The sequence below is a fragment of the Oncorhynchus nerka genome, linkage group LG14 (assembly GCF_034236695.1).
Source record: "Oncorhynchus nerka isolate Pitt River linkage group LG14, Oner_Uvic_2.0, whole genome shotgun sequence".
Lineage (NCBI taxonomy): Eukaryota > Metazoa > Chordata > Actinopteri > Salmoniformes > Salmonidae > Oncorhynchus > Oncorhynchus nerka.
The window spans coordinates 36,842,666-36,855,450 of NC_088409.1; the positions used below are offsets into that span (position 1 = coordinate 36,842,666).

The window sequence follows — 12,785 nt, forward strand, 5'->3', positions numbered from 1 at the left end:
GAGGGCTAGAACAGTTTAAGGGTTAAGTGCCTTGCTCAAGGGCTCAGTGGCACCATGGCAAGATATGTTATTTAGCAGGATTTTGATACCAGCAAACCTCTGAGTGTCAGCACACATCCTGTTAGATTTTCTCCGTCAGGTTACACCTGGGATTTGAACCGGCCCCTAACCTCTAGGCTACCTGTGTTTAGGTGACCCACTGGCACAGCCCGTACTTCTATGCCTACTTCCCCACGGCGAACTCCTTCCCGGCCATGCTGGCAGACATGCTGTCTGGAGCTATTGGTTGCATCGGATTCTCCTGGGTATGTATGACCTTGTCATCTTTTTCTGTCATCCTCTCTCTTTCTTTTGAATGTGATTTGAACAGTATCACCATTTTAAGATATTAAAGGGATAGTTCACCCAAATTACAAAATTACACATGGGCTTCCTTGCATTGTAAGCAGTTTATGGACATGGTATGACAGCAATCCATGCTTTGGTTTAGATTCCATGGCACTGTTTCCAAATATATATTTTTTTGCATTTGTGGCATAAATCCCATTCAATTCAATGGACCGATATTAGCATTTTTCGCTCATCATGTCCAAATGGTGTGGTAACTCCACAGTCCGCGTACTGTAGGCTGCCATTCCAGGCGTGTACAGAGCGGTGTGTTGACCCTGTCTCTAACCCCATGTTACTGTAGGCTGCCAGCCCGGCATGTACAGATCTGTGTGTTGACCCTGTCTCTAACCCCACGTTACGGTAGGCTGCCAGCCCGGCGTGTACAGATCTGTGTGTTGACCCTGTCTCTAACCCCACGTTACTGTAGGCTGCCAGCCCGGCGTGTACAGATCTGTGTGTTGACCCTGTCTCTAACCCCACGTTACTGTAGGCTGCCAGCCCGGCGTGTACAGATCTGTGTGTTGACCCTGTCTCTAACCCCACGTTACTGTAGGCTGCCAGCCCGGCGTGTACAGATCTGTGTGTTGACCCTGTCTCTAACCCCACGTTACTGTAGGCTGCCAGCCCGGCGTGTACAGATCTGTGTGTTGACCCTGTCTCTAACCCCACGTTACTGTAGGCTGCCAGCCCGGCGTGTACAGATCTGTGTGTTGACCCTGTCTCTAACCCCACGTTACTGTAGGCTGCCAGCCCGGCGTGTACAGAGCTGTGTGTTGACCCTGTCTCTAACCCCACGTTACTGTAGGCTGCCAGCCCGGCGTGTACAGAGCTGTGTGTTGACCCTGTCTCTAACCCCATGTTACTGTAGGCTGCCAGCCCGGCATGTACAGAGCTGGAGACAGTCATGATGGACTGGCTGGGGAAGATGCTCAAGCTGCCAGAGGACTTCATCGCCGGGACACACGGACAAGGAGGAGGCGTCATCCAGGTATGGTAAAACTCCCCACCATTTTTGGGGGTTAGACAATGCATTGGTTTTATTTACACAGTTGTATTGCTGCATTTCAACAGCGTACTTTCAAATACATTAATTACTCAATTAAATGGGATGTTTGTCATAGTCAGATTCAAAGTAAGGACAGCCAAGTACAGAACATATGGCATTCACAGTAGGGTCAATAGCATATTTACAGTCCCTGCCACATTTACATTTACATTTAAGTCATTTAGCAGACGCTCTTATCCAGAGCGACTTACAAATTGGTGCTTTCACCTTATGCCACTTTGCCTTTAAAAACAATGCAGATTTTAAGGAAAATAGGGAAAGCAATTGACTGCTCTCGATTCTGTCGCTGCCAGCAATTTGTCTGTCATATATATTTTTTGTTATTTTTCACCTCACAACACCAAATAAACAGCAGGAAATTGCCTTTTCAATATGTCAGCCAAAGATGGGCTTGTGTGTGTACTTATTTCGTGTGGTGAAGCGTTCAGCGTTCATTTACTGTTGTGGATACTGCAGAGAGAGAGAGGCTGGCCCTCTATTGAAGCAATCGAGGAGCATGGCTCATCCTAGGGGTGTTTTGTTTATGGCTGGGGTTTTAAGTGCACTTCACTATGGCAACAAATAGGCCTCCTCACTTGTTGCCAGCCTAATGAGAGCTGTGACAAGTCGCCATCTCACATGATGCACCATGTTGTGAGGAGCATTTGAAAGAGTATGAGATGCATTTAGGAGCAGTTTTATTAAAACAGAAGCTAATGAGTGAGATTTGCGTTCATGATTGCGAGTGAAATTATAATACTGTCAAATCATATCAAATTGTATTCGTCATATGCTTCGTAAACAACATGTGTGAACTAACAGTGGAATGCTTACTTACGGGTCATTCCCAACAATGCAGAGAGAAAGAAAATAGAGAAATAATTGAAAAATAAAGCATGTAATAATAAAAGTAATAACAGATATACAATTGATAGGAATTTTATGAATAATGACTAAACAATATCTACATTTAAATAGAACTATAACTAATTAAACTCTACCCTGTTTTACAATATCTGATAACAATATATATTGTTAGTTCATAAGGAAGGGATTATGTAGCATGAACAAGGAGTAATTAAACATAATAAACACCATTCCAACTAGGTTGGGGAGGAATGGGTTGTGGGTTTTGAGTAAGAAAAAAGGATGGTCAACCTATGGTTGAACCGACTCAACTATAAACTCTGGGGCGTTTAGATAAGGCAGCAAGAGCATTCCCTAGGTTTTCGTTATCTGGAACTGTCTGCTGAATAGTGATAGATAATGGTGAGACTTCAGAAGTTAATCTTGATGTGTGTGTGCGCTAGGAGGTTGGAATAAACTTTTGAACCTGCTTTGTCCTGGTCGATAAGAGGAATGATATTTTATAACCTATGACGTCATATTTTGTATATAAACTGTTGTTCGTGGTTCAATGGGAGCGCACTCCGAGAATAAATACTATTATCTAATTTTGATAAGTGTAACGGCATTCAGAGGTGGAAGAAGGATCGGACCAAAGCTGAGCGTGGTAAATGTCCATAACGTTTATTTAAAGACATAAACTGAACACTATAAAACAGTAAACGTGAAATGAACGAAACCGAAACAGTACCGTGTGGCAACAAACACTCACACGGAAACAAACACTCACAAACCAAAAGTGAAACCCAGGCTACCTAAGTATGATTCTCAATCAGGGACAACAATTGACAGCTGCCTCTGATTGAGAACCATACTAAGCCAAACTCAAAAACCAACATAGAAATACAAACATAGACTGCCCACCCCAACTCACGCCCTGACCATACTAAAACACAGACAAAAACAAAGGAACTAAGGTCAGAACGTGACAATAAGACTGGTCTCTTGTCTATTTTATGCAAATAAGAATCTTACAAATTCTTATAAATAGACTGAGTGATTTTAATTAATGTAGACATATATGAAATTCCGTTGACAACAATGAGAAACGATAAGTTGGCTATATACTGTACAATGAGTAGCAGTAGTGAGTCAATGTGCAGGGATGCAAGGTAATTAAATAAAATATGTATAATTAGGAATAAAGTGACAGATAGTAAACAGTAGCAGCAAAAGTTAGTGCAGATAGTTTGGGTAGTTATTTTGTTAACTATTTAAATAACTATTTATAGCTTGGGGGTAGAATCTGTTCAGGGTCCTGTTGGTTCCAGACTTGTTGCATCGGTACCGCATGCGGTAGCAGAGAGAACAGTCTGTAACTTGGGTGGCTGGAGTCTTTGACAACCTTTAGGGCCTTTCCTCTGACACCAACTGGTATAGAGGTCTTGGATGGCAGGGAGCTCGGCACAAGTACTGGGCCATACGCACTACCCTCTGTAGCGTCTTGTGGTTGGATGCCAAGCAGTGGCCATACCAAGCAGTGATGCAGCCAGTCAAGATGCTCTCAATGGTGTAGCTATATAAAAAAATGGAGGATCCATGACAAATCTTTTCAACTTTCTCGTCATGACTGTGATTGTGTTTGAACCATGATAGATCCTTAGGGATGTGGACACCGAGGTACCCGCTCTACTACAGCCCTGTCGATGTGAATGGGGGCGTTTCCTGTAGTCCACGATCAGCTCCTTTGTCTTGCTGACATTGAGTGTGGTTCTCTGACCTCTCTTGTATTAGATTCCGTCTCTCACAGTTGAAGTGTACTTATGATAAGAATTACATGCTTTGTAAGTAGGAAAACCTGCAAAATCGGCAGTGTATCAAATACTTGTTCTCCCCACTGTACGTACCGTCACTGTGGAAACATTTTTGTCAATGCACTTATTAATGATGCCGGTGATTGATGTGGTAAACTCCTCAATGCCATCGGATGAGTCCCGGAACACATTCCAGTCGGTGCTAGCACAACAGTCCTGTAGCATAGCATCTGCTTCATCGGTCCACTTTCATATTGAGCGCTTCACTGGTATTTCCTGTTTGAGTTTTTGCTTGTAAGCAGGAATCAGGAGAATAAAATGATGGTCAGACTTGCCAAATGGAGGGTGAGGGAGAGCTTTGTATGTGTCTCTGTGTGTGGAGCAAAGGTGATCTAGAGTTTTTTCACCTCTAATTGCACAAGTGACATGCTGGTAGAAATGAGGTAAGATGAACTTGAGTTTTCCTGCATAAAAATCACCGGCCACTAAGAGCCGGCGCCTCTGGATGAGCATTTTCTTGTTTGCTAATGGCCCTATACAGTTTGTTGAGTGCGGTCTTAGTGCCAGCATTGGTGTGTGGTGATAAATGGACAGCTACTGTCACGACTGCTCCCGCTCCCCCTCCCTGGCAACCGAGTGCACCAAGCTGTCCATCATGATGCACACTTGTCACCCTCATTACCTGCATCAGCGCTTCTCTGGACTCCATTACTTTGTTGATTGCCCCTCCTATATCTGTCTGCTCCTCAGTTTGATCCAGCATTATTGTCGTAATGTTTCCCCTGTTCAGACACTGTCATTGTTTGTTTTGTGTCAGTTATTTATTAAATCTTCACTCTCTGTACTTGCTTCTCGTCTCTCAGCGTCTGTCCTCACAGAATACTGACACCAATATTGGAAGCATCAGGTAGTTTTTTGTTGTTGTTTTGGTTGGTGACATCGGGTCCGGGTGCCGCTGCCAAAGCATCCGGTGGTGCCTCAGCTGGCTGGTCAGTCTTCCACACCTTATCTGGCTCAAGACGTTTCCTTGCCTCGGTTGGCTCGGCAGGCTCTCATACCCCACATCATGTCTCAGTCGGCTCTTCGGGCTCCTATGCTTCAGCCGGCTCATCGGGCTCACACACCTCAGCCTGCTCATCGGGCTCCCATGCCTCAGCCGGCTTGTCTGGCTCCCATGTCTCGGCCGGCCCGACAGGCTCCCCCAGGTGAGACGCCGGGTGGTGCCCCTGGGGGGGGGGGGGGTCCTGTAATGCCTGCTCCCGCTCCTGTCATTACACACACCTGTCACCATCGTTACGCACATCAGCACTTCTTTGGACTCACCTGGACTCCATTACTTTGTTGATTGCCCCTCCAATATCTGTCTGCTCCTCAGTTTGATGCCCTTGTCAGCATTATTGTTATGTTTCCCCTGTCCAGACACGGTCCTTGTTTGTTTTATGTTGGTTATTTATTAAATGCTCACTACCTGTACTTGCTTTTCGTATCCCAGCGTCTGTCCTCACTGCTACAAAAAATATAGATGAAAAGTTACTTGGTAAATAGTATGGTCTACAGCTTATTATGAGGTATTCTAACTCAGGCGAGCAGAACTGCGACACTTCCTTAATATTAAAGATCGTGCATCATCTGTTGTTAAACAAGAAACATACACCATAGTCTCGAACGGAGCTCGTTTCTTCTCCATTGATTGTACATTTGCCAATAGAAGAGAGGGTAGAGACGGTTTATTTACTCTCCGCCATAGTTTTGTCAGGGCACCCGGATTAGGACCTGGTCCAGGGTGAGCAGTATGTCTAGTGCCATTATTCTGTATAGCCTGTATAGTTAATGATGTGAAACCTCCCCAACTATCTGACGGACCTGTTCATTACTGACAAATGAAAAGAATGGAAAGAAACCCAATCTATCCTGGCTATGGCATGCACATGAGTGTTCTAGACTTGCTCTAACAAGGCTCAGGCTACACAGGTAGCAGTAAAGCCCCTAGTCGGACACAGTCATCATTGGGTTTTTAGCAAGAAAACCATTTGTTTGTTTGCTCCGCTAATATTAGCTCTTTATATTTCTAAGCATGCTATTTGTTGATTAAAGTTATCATTACAAAGTGCACATGTTTTGTTAATGTTCGCTATTTCTACTTTATGGAATTGATGCAAATTGACCAACATAATGGTACAGTGTTTCCAGATTTATATGTAATATGACCTATAATTAATTACAATATGAGTGAAATAGTTTTCCTTCCAAAAATGTTTAATGAAGTATGTTAGAAAGCTGTTTTTAGATGTTGGAAGGGTATGGGCGGCGTACCCCGTCAAAAGAAGGGAGTGGGTGTATGCTGGTCATTAAAAATATTAATGTGAGTGGAGTCCTGTAAAAACTGTAATATCTTATGTTTCACTGAGTCGTGGCTGAACGATGACATGGATAACATACAGCTGTCTGGGTTTTTCGTGCATCGACAAGATAGAACAGCTGCCTCCAGTAAGACGGGCTGGCGGTCTGTGTTTATTTGTCAATAACAGCTGGTGCACGAAATATAATATTAAGGAAGTATCAAGATTTTGCTCGTCTGAGGTAGAGTATCTCATGATAAGCAGTAGACCACAGTATTTACCAAAAGAGGTTTCATCTATATTTTTTGTAGCTGTCTATATACCACCACAAACCAATGCTGGCACTAAGACTGCACTCAATGAGCTGTATAAGGCCATATGCAAACAAGAAAATGTTCATCCAGAGGCGACGCTCCTAGTAGCCGGGGAATTTAATGTGTGGAATCTTAAATCTGTTTTACCTCATTTCTACCAGCATGTTAGATGTGCCAGCCAGGAAAAAAACTCTAGACCACCTTTACTCCACACACAGAGACTAGTACAAAGCTCTCCCTCGCCCTCCATTTGGCAAATCTGACCATAACTCTATCCTCCTGATTCCTGCTTACAAGCTAAAACTAAAGCAGGAAGTACCAGTGACTCGCTCAATATGACGCAGATGCTAAGCTACAGGACTGTTTTGCTAGCACAGACTATAATATGTTCCGGGATTCTTCCGATGGCATTAAGGAGTACACCACATCAGTCACTGGCTTCATCAATAAGTGCATCGATGACGTCGTCCCCACAGTGACCGTACGTACATACCCCAACCAGAAGCCACGGATTACAGGCAACATCCGCACTGAGCTAAAGGGTAGAGCTGGCGCTTTCAAGGAGAGGGCTCTAACCCGGACGCTTATAGGAAATCACACTATGCCCTCCGACAAACCATCAAACAGGCAAAGCGTCAATACAGGACTAAGATTGAATCCTACTACACCAGCTCCGACGCTCGTCGGATATGGCAGGGCTTGCAAACTATTACGGACTATGAAGGGAAGCACAGCTACGAGCTGCCCAATGACACAGGCCTACCAGATGGGCTTAATGACATCTATGTACGCTTCGAGGGAAAAGCAACACTGAAGCATGCAGGAGAGCACCAACTGTTCCAGACGACTATGTGACCACACTCTGCGTAGCCAATGTGAGTAAGACCTTTAAACAGGTCAACATTTACAAGGCCACAGTGCCAGATGGATAACCAGGACGTGCACTCTGAGCATGCGCTGACCAACTGGCAAGTGTCTTCACTGACATTTTCAACCTGTCCCTAACCGAGTCTGTAATACCTACATGTTTCAAGCAGACCACCATAGTCTCTGTGTCCAAAGAACACCAAGGTAACCTGCCCAAATGACTATTGACCTGTAGCACTCATGTCTGTAGCCATGAAGTGCTTTGAAAGGCTGGTCATTATCCCAGAAACACTAGCCGCACTGCAATTTGCATACCGCACCAACAGATCCACAGATGAAACCATTTATATTGCACTTAACACTGCCCTTTCCCACATGGAAAAAAAGGAATGCCCAATATGAGAATGCTATTCATTGTGTTCAACACAGCGTGCCCTCAAAGCTCATCACTGTGCTAAGGACCATGGGACTAAACACCTCCCTTTGCAACTGGATCCTGGACTTTCTGACGGGCTTCCCCCAGGTGGTAAGGTTAGGTAACAACACATCTGCCACGCTGATCATCAACATGGGTCCCCTAAGGTGTGTGTGCTCAGTCCCCTCCTGTACTCCCTGTTCACTCATGACTGCATGGCGAAGCACGACTCCAATACGCCATCATTAAGTTTGCCGACGACACAACATTGGTAGGCCTGATCACCGACAACGATGAGACAGCCTATAGGGAGGAGGTCAGAGGCCTGGCAGTGATAACAACCTCTCCCTCAACGTGATCAAGACAAAGGAGATGATCGTGGACTACAGGAAAAGGAGGGCCGAGCACACCCCCATTCTCATCGACGGGGATGTAGTGGATTGAGAGCAGGTTGAGAGCTTCAAGTTCCTTGGTGTCCACAACACCAACGAGTTTCTTTGGTCCAAACACACCATGACAGTCGTGAAGAGGAAATGACAATGCCTATTCTCCCTGAGGAGACTGAAAAGATTTGGAATGGATCCTCAGATCCTCAAAATATTCTACAGCTGCACCATCAAGAGCATCCTTACTGGTTGCATCACCACCTAGTATGGCAACTGCTTGGCCTCCGACCACAAGGCACTACAGAGGGTAGTGCATATGGCCCAGTGCATCACTGGGGTCAAGCTTCCTACCAACCAGGATCTCTATACCAGGCGTTGTCAGAGGAAGGCCCTAAAAATTGCCAAAGACTCCAGCCACCCTAGTCATAGACTGTTCTCTCTGCTACCACAAGCGGTACCGGAGTGCCAAGTCTAGGTCCAAAAGGCTTCTTAACAGCTTCTACCCCTGAACAGCTAATCAAATGGCTACTCGGACGATTTGCATTGACGGCCCCCCATTGTCCACATCTTTTACTTTCTGTTTATTATCTATGCATGGTCATTACATGCATAGATAATTACAGGGATTGTATTTGGCGCATGTGATAAATAAAATTTGATTTGATTGGCCAGCTCATCCTTCTCAGGAGGATGATATCATCTTCTATGAGGAAATAGCAAGCATTTTTAAACGGTCTCTTTGTGATACAAGTTTGAGGTGGAGTTTTTTTCTCCAATTCCTGCTTTGGCCACAAATACAAGTATAGGATCAACAACATTTGGGTATAAGTTAACAGAATCTGAACCTTTAAAAGGGAGATTTTCACTGGACAATTACTTTAATCCTTGAATTTGAAGAGGTGAATTGTTTGTTCCTTTTGACCATGCTCAGGTTGGGGGTCTGAAGCTGCGTTCGGGAGTGCCAATTATCTTGTGGTGTTGGGTAATGCAATGTTGCTAAATACATTGGGGAGAGAAACATGTATCCTGGGTTTTTAATGCTTTAGGCATGGTTCTACAATATTATTTAAAAGTGTATAGCCTAATTACAGTATGTAATGTCAAATGCTTTACCTGAAGATGGTCATAATGATTTGGAGCCTATGTTCATGTAGGCCCTTTTTATGAAACATGTTGATTAATGATTGCTATTTAATATCTGTCATTCATCTACTAGACAGGGTTAAGGTCAGGATGCAACCGTTATTTAACTAGGCAAGTCAGTTAAGAACAAATTCTTATTTACAATGTTCGACTAGGTTCGACCTACCCCGGCCGAACCTGGACGACGCTGGGTTAATTGTGCGCGCCGGACTCCCAATCACAGCCGGATGTGATACAGCCTGGATTCAAACCAGGGACTGTGGTGATGCCTCTTTTACTGAGATGAAATGTCTTAGACCGCTGCGCCACTCGGGAGACCCATGCAGGCATGATTGAGGTCTGGTTTAGGTTATTTGACAGCGCAGCTTTAGTGTATATTTTTGACGGCTTTATTATTTACTCCCTGTTAATCGACTAAACACCCTCATCCTGAGTTATACACCACGCCAACTTATCGGCCGCCTCCTTCCTGAAACCACAGCCAGAGCGCCACTTCACACCATTGTAAAACTCAGGATGGATTGATTTAGGTGATCTAACTTGATATTTCCATTAGTTCAGGAGTCATGCTCGATATTTGCAATCTGAACATTTGTTGTGTCGCATACAATTTCCTAAATAATAGTTGAACAAATGACTTGTGGGTGTCTGAGACATATCAGTTATTTTCAGTCATTAAGGTGTGGACAGATAGGATCAAAGGATATTCTAACAAAACAACGAGCTGACTCAATAGGCATTGATGATGCTTAGTGGCTGTGCATATGAATAGCCTCAGTAAAGAACAAGAGTTCTTTGAAAACCATCAGGTTTGTATGGAGCAGATTTTACATAAAGTACGTGTTTTATAAAACATTTTGCACTGGGTATCTGATCTAACCAGACTTCCCAAGACAGTTTGTCTTGACCCTCTCAAAGACACCAGATGAGGTATATGTTGCAAGGCCTACTGGTTTGACTGAAGTCATTGAAAGTCACCCCACTTACTTTCCTCTGTCTTTCTGAAGGGTACGGCCAGTGAGGCGACTCTGGTGGCTCTCCTAGCTGCCCGCTCCAGGGCGGTCAGAATGATCCTGGCCAGTGACCCACAGCGTCCAGAGACTGGCATTACCTCCAAACTGGTGGCCTACTCCTCCGACCAGGTCAGGTTTCTACTCATGCTCTTATTAATCCTACTCCTACCCTGAACAGGTCAGGCCACAAAACTAGATGAGTACTTTAGAGCACTTTAACCCAATCAGACCCACCGTAATGCAGGTGCGTTTTGGACTTCTAATGTTATTATTGGTTATTAACCAATAGATAAAGAGGGAATAATTCACAAAATAAAAAAACAAATGTTCGTTTTTTATCGTTATAATTTTGGGTATTAGTTCCTCTTTATCTATTGTTTAAAATATGATATACACTGCATTAGGAACGTATTCAGACACCCTCACTTTTCCACATTTTGTTACATAAAGCCTTGTTCTAAAATTGATTAAATAAAATGTTTCTCTCATCAATCTACACATAATAACCCATAATGACAACGCAAGAACATATTTTTAGAAATGTTTGCAAATGTGTATACAGTATATATATATAAAAAAATAACGTATTTACATAAGTATTCAGATCCTTTGCTATGAGACTTTAAATTGAGAGGTTTCTACAGCTTGATTGGAATTCACCTGTGGTAAATTCAATTGATTGGACATGATTTGGAAAGGCACACACCTGTCTATATAAAGTCCAACAGTTGACAGTGCATGTCAGAGCAAAAACTTAGTCATGGGGTTGAATTAATTGTCTGTAGAGCTCCGAGACAGGATTGTGTCGAGGCACACATCTGGGGAAGGGTACCAAAAAATGTCTGCAGCATTGAAAATCCCCAAGAACACTGTGGCCTCGATCATACTTAAATGTAAGAAGTTTGGAACCACCAAGACTCTTCCTAGAGCTGGCCACCTGGCCAAACTGAGCAATCAGGGGAGAAGGGCCTAGGTCAGGGAGGTGACCAAGAACCCGATGGTCACTCTGACAGAGCTCCAGAGTTCCTCTGTGGAGATGGGAGAACCTTCCAGAAGGACAACCATCTCTGCAGCACTCCACCAATCAGGCCTTTATGGTAGAGTGGCCAGACGGAAGCCACTCCTCAGTAAAAGGCACAAGACAGCCCCCTTGGAGTTTGCCAAAAAACACCTAAAAACTCTCAGACCATGAGGAAACAAGATTCTCTGGTCTGATGAAACCAAGATTGAACTCTTTGTATTCACCTTTGGTCTGAATGCCAAGCGTCAAGTTTGGAGGAAACCAGGCACTGCTCATCACCTGGCCAATACCATCCCTACAGTGAAGCATGGTGGTGGCAGCAAAATGCTGTGGGAATGTTTTTCAATGGCAGGGATTCGGAGACTAGTCTGGATTGAGGGAAAGATTTACAGAGCAAAGTACAGAGAGATCCTTGATGAAAACCTGCTCCAAAGCGCTCAGGACCTCAGACTGGGGCGAAGGTTCACCTTCCAACAGGACAACAACTCCTAACGGAGGAGTGGCTTCGTGACAAGTTTTTGAATGTCCTTGAGTGGCCCAGCCAGAGCCCGGACGATGACGTCTCCTTCAGTGACCTGACCATTGCACTTATGTATAGCCTAGTGGCCCATTGAGACTCAACAATGGCAAATAATGATCATATGTATTCTAGTACAAAATAATACAAATGATAAGATAAATAATGTCTCGTTAATCAAAGTTTCATTAATTGTAGCACTACAAATGTCACATACTGTACATGCTCAAATGCACATTATTATTAGTATTATTTAGTGCTATAATTTTCCAATTACCTTGAAATATATTATCATCATAATTATTTTATATTGTTGTGTTTATTTATTATTATTATTATTATTTATTTTTTGTATATATATATATTTTTTACCCCCTTTTTCTCCCCAATATTCGATCTTGTCTCATCGCTGCAACTCCCCAATGGGCTCGCGAGAGGCGATGGTGGAGTCATGTGTCCTCCGAAACATGACCCGCCTAACCGCGCTCCTTAACACCCACCAGCTTAACCTGGAAGCCAGCCACACCAATGTGTCAGAAGAAACACTGTTGAACTGGTGACCGGGGTCAGCCCGCAGGCACCTGGCCTGCCACAAGGAGGCACTAAAGCGCGATGAGCCAAGTAAAGCCCCACCGGCTGAAACCTCCAAATGGCGCAGTGCCTTAGACTGCTGCC

At 44.0% G+C, this 12,785-nt stretch overlaps 1 protein-coding gene across 1 annotated transcript in view; it reads left to right on the forward strand.

The window, feature by feature from the left end:
• Nucleotides 1-12,785, forward strand: part of LOC115140956 (aromatic-L-amino-acid decarboxylase) — a 35,091-nt gene that overhangs the window by 6,873 nt on the left and 15,433 nt on the right. The window contains exons 3-5 of the mRNA XM_029679480.2: nt 192-305; nt 1,259-1,378; nt 10,567-10,701. Of these exons, the coding sequence (XP_029535340.1) occupies nt 192-305; nt 1,259-1,378; nt 10,567-10,701 (369 nt within the window). The remainder of the gene's footprint in view (nt 1-191; nt 306-1,258; nt 1,379-10,566; nt 10,702-12,785) is intronic.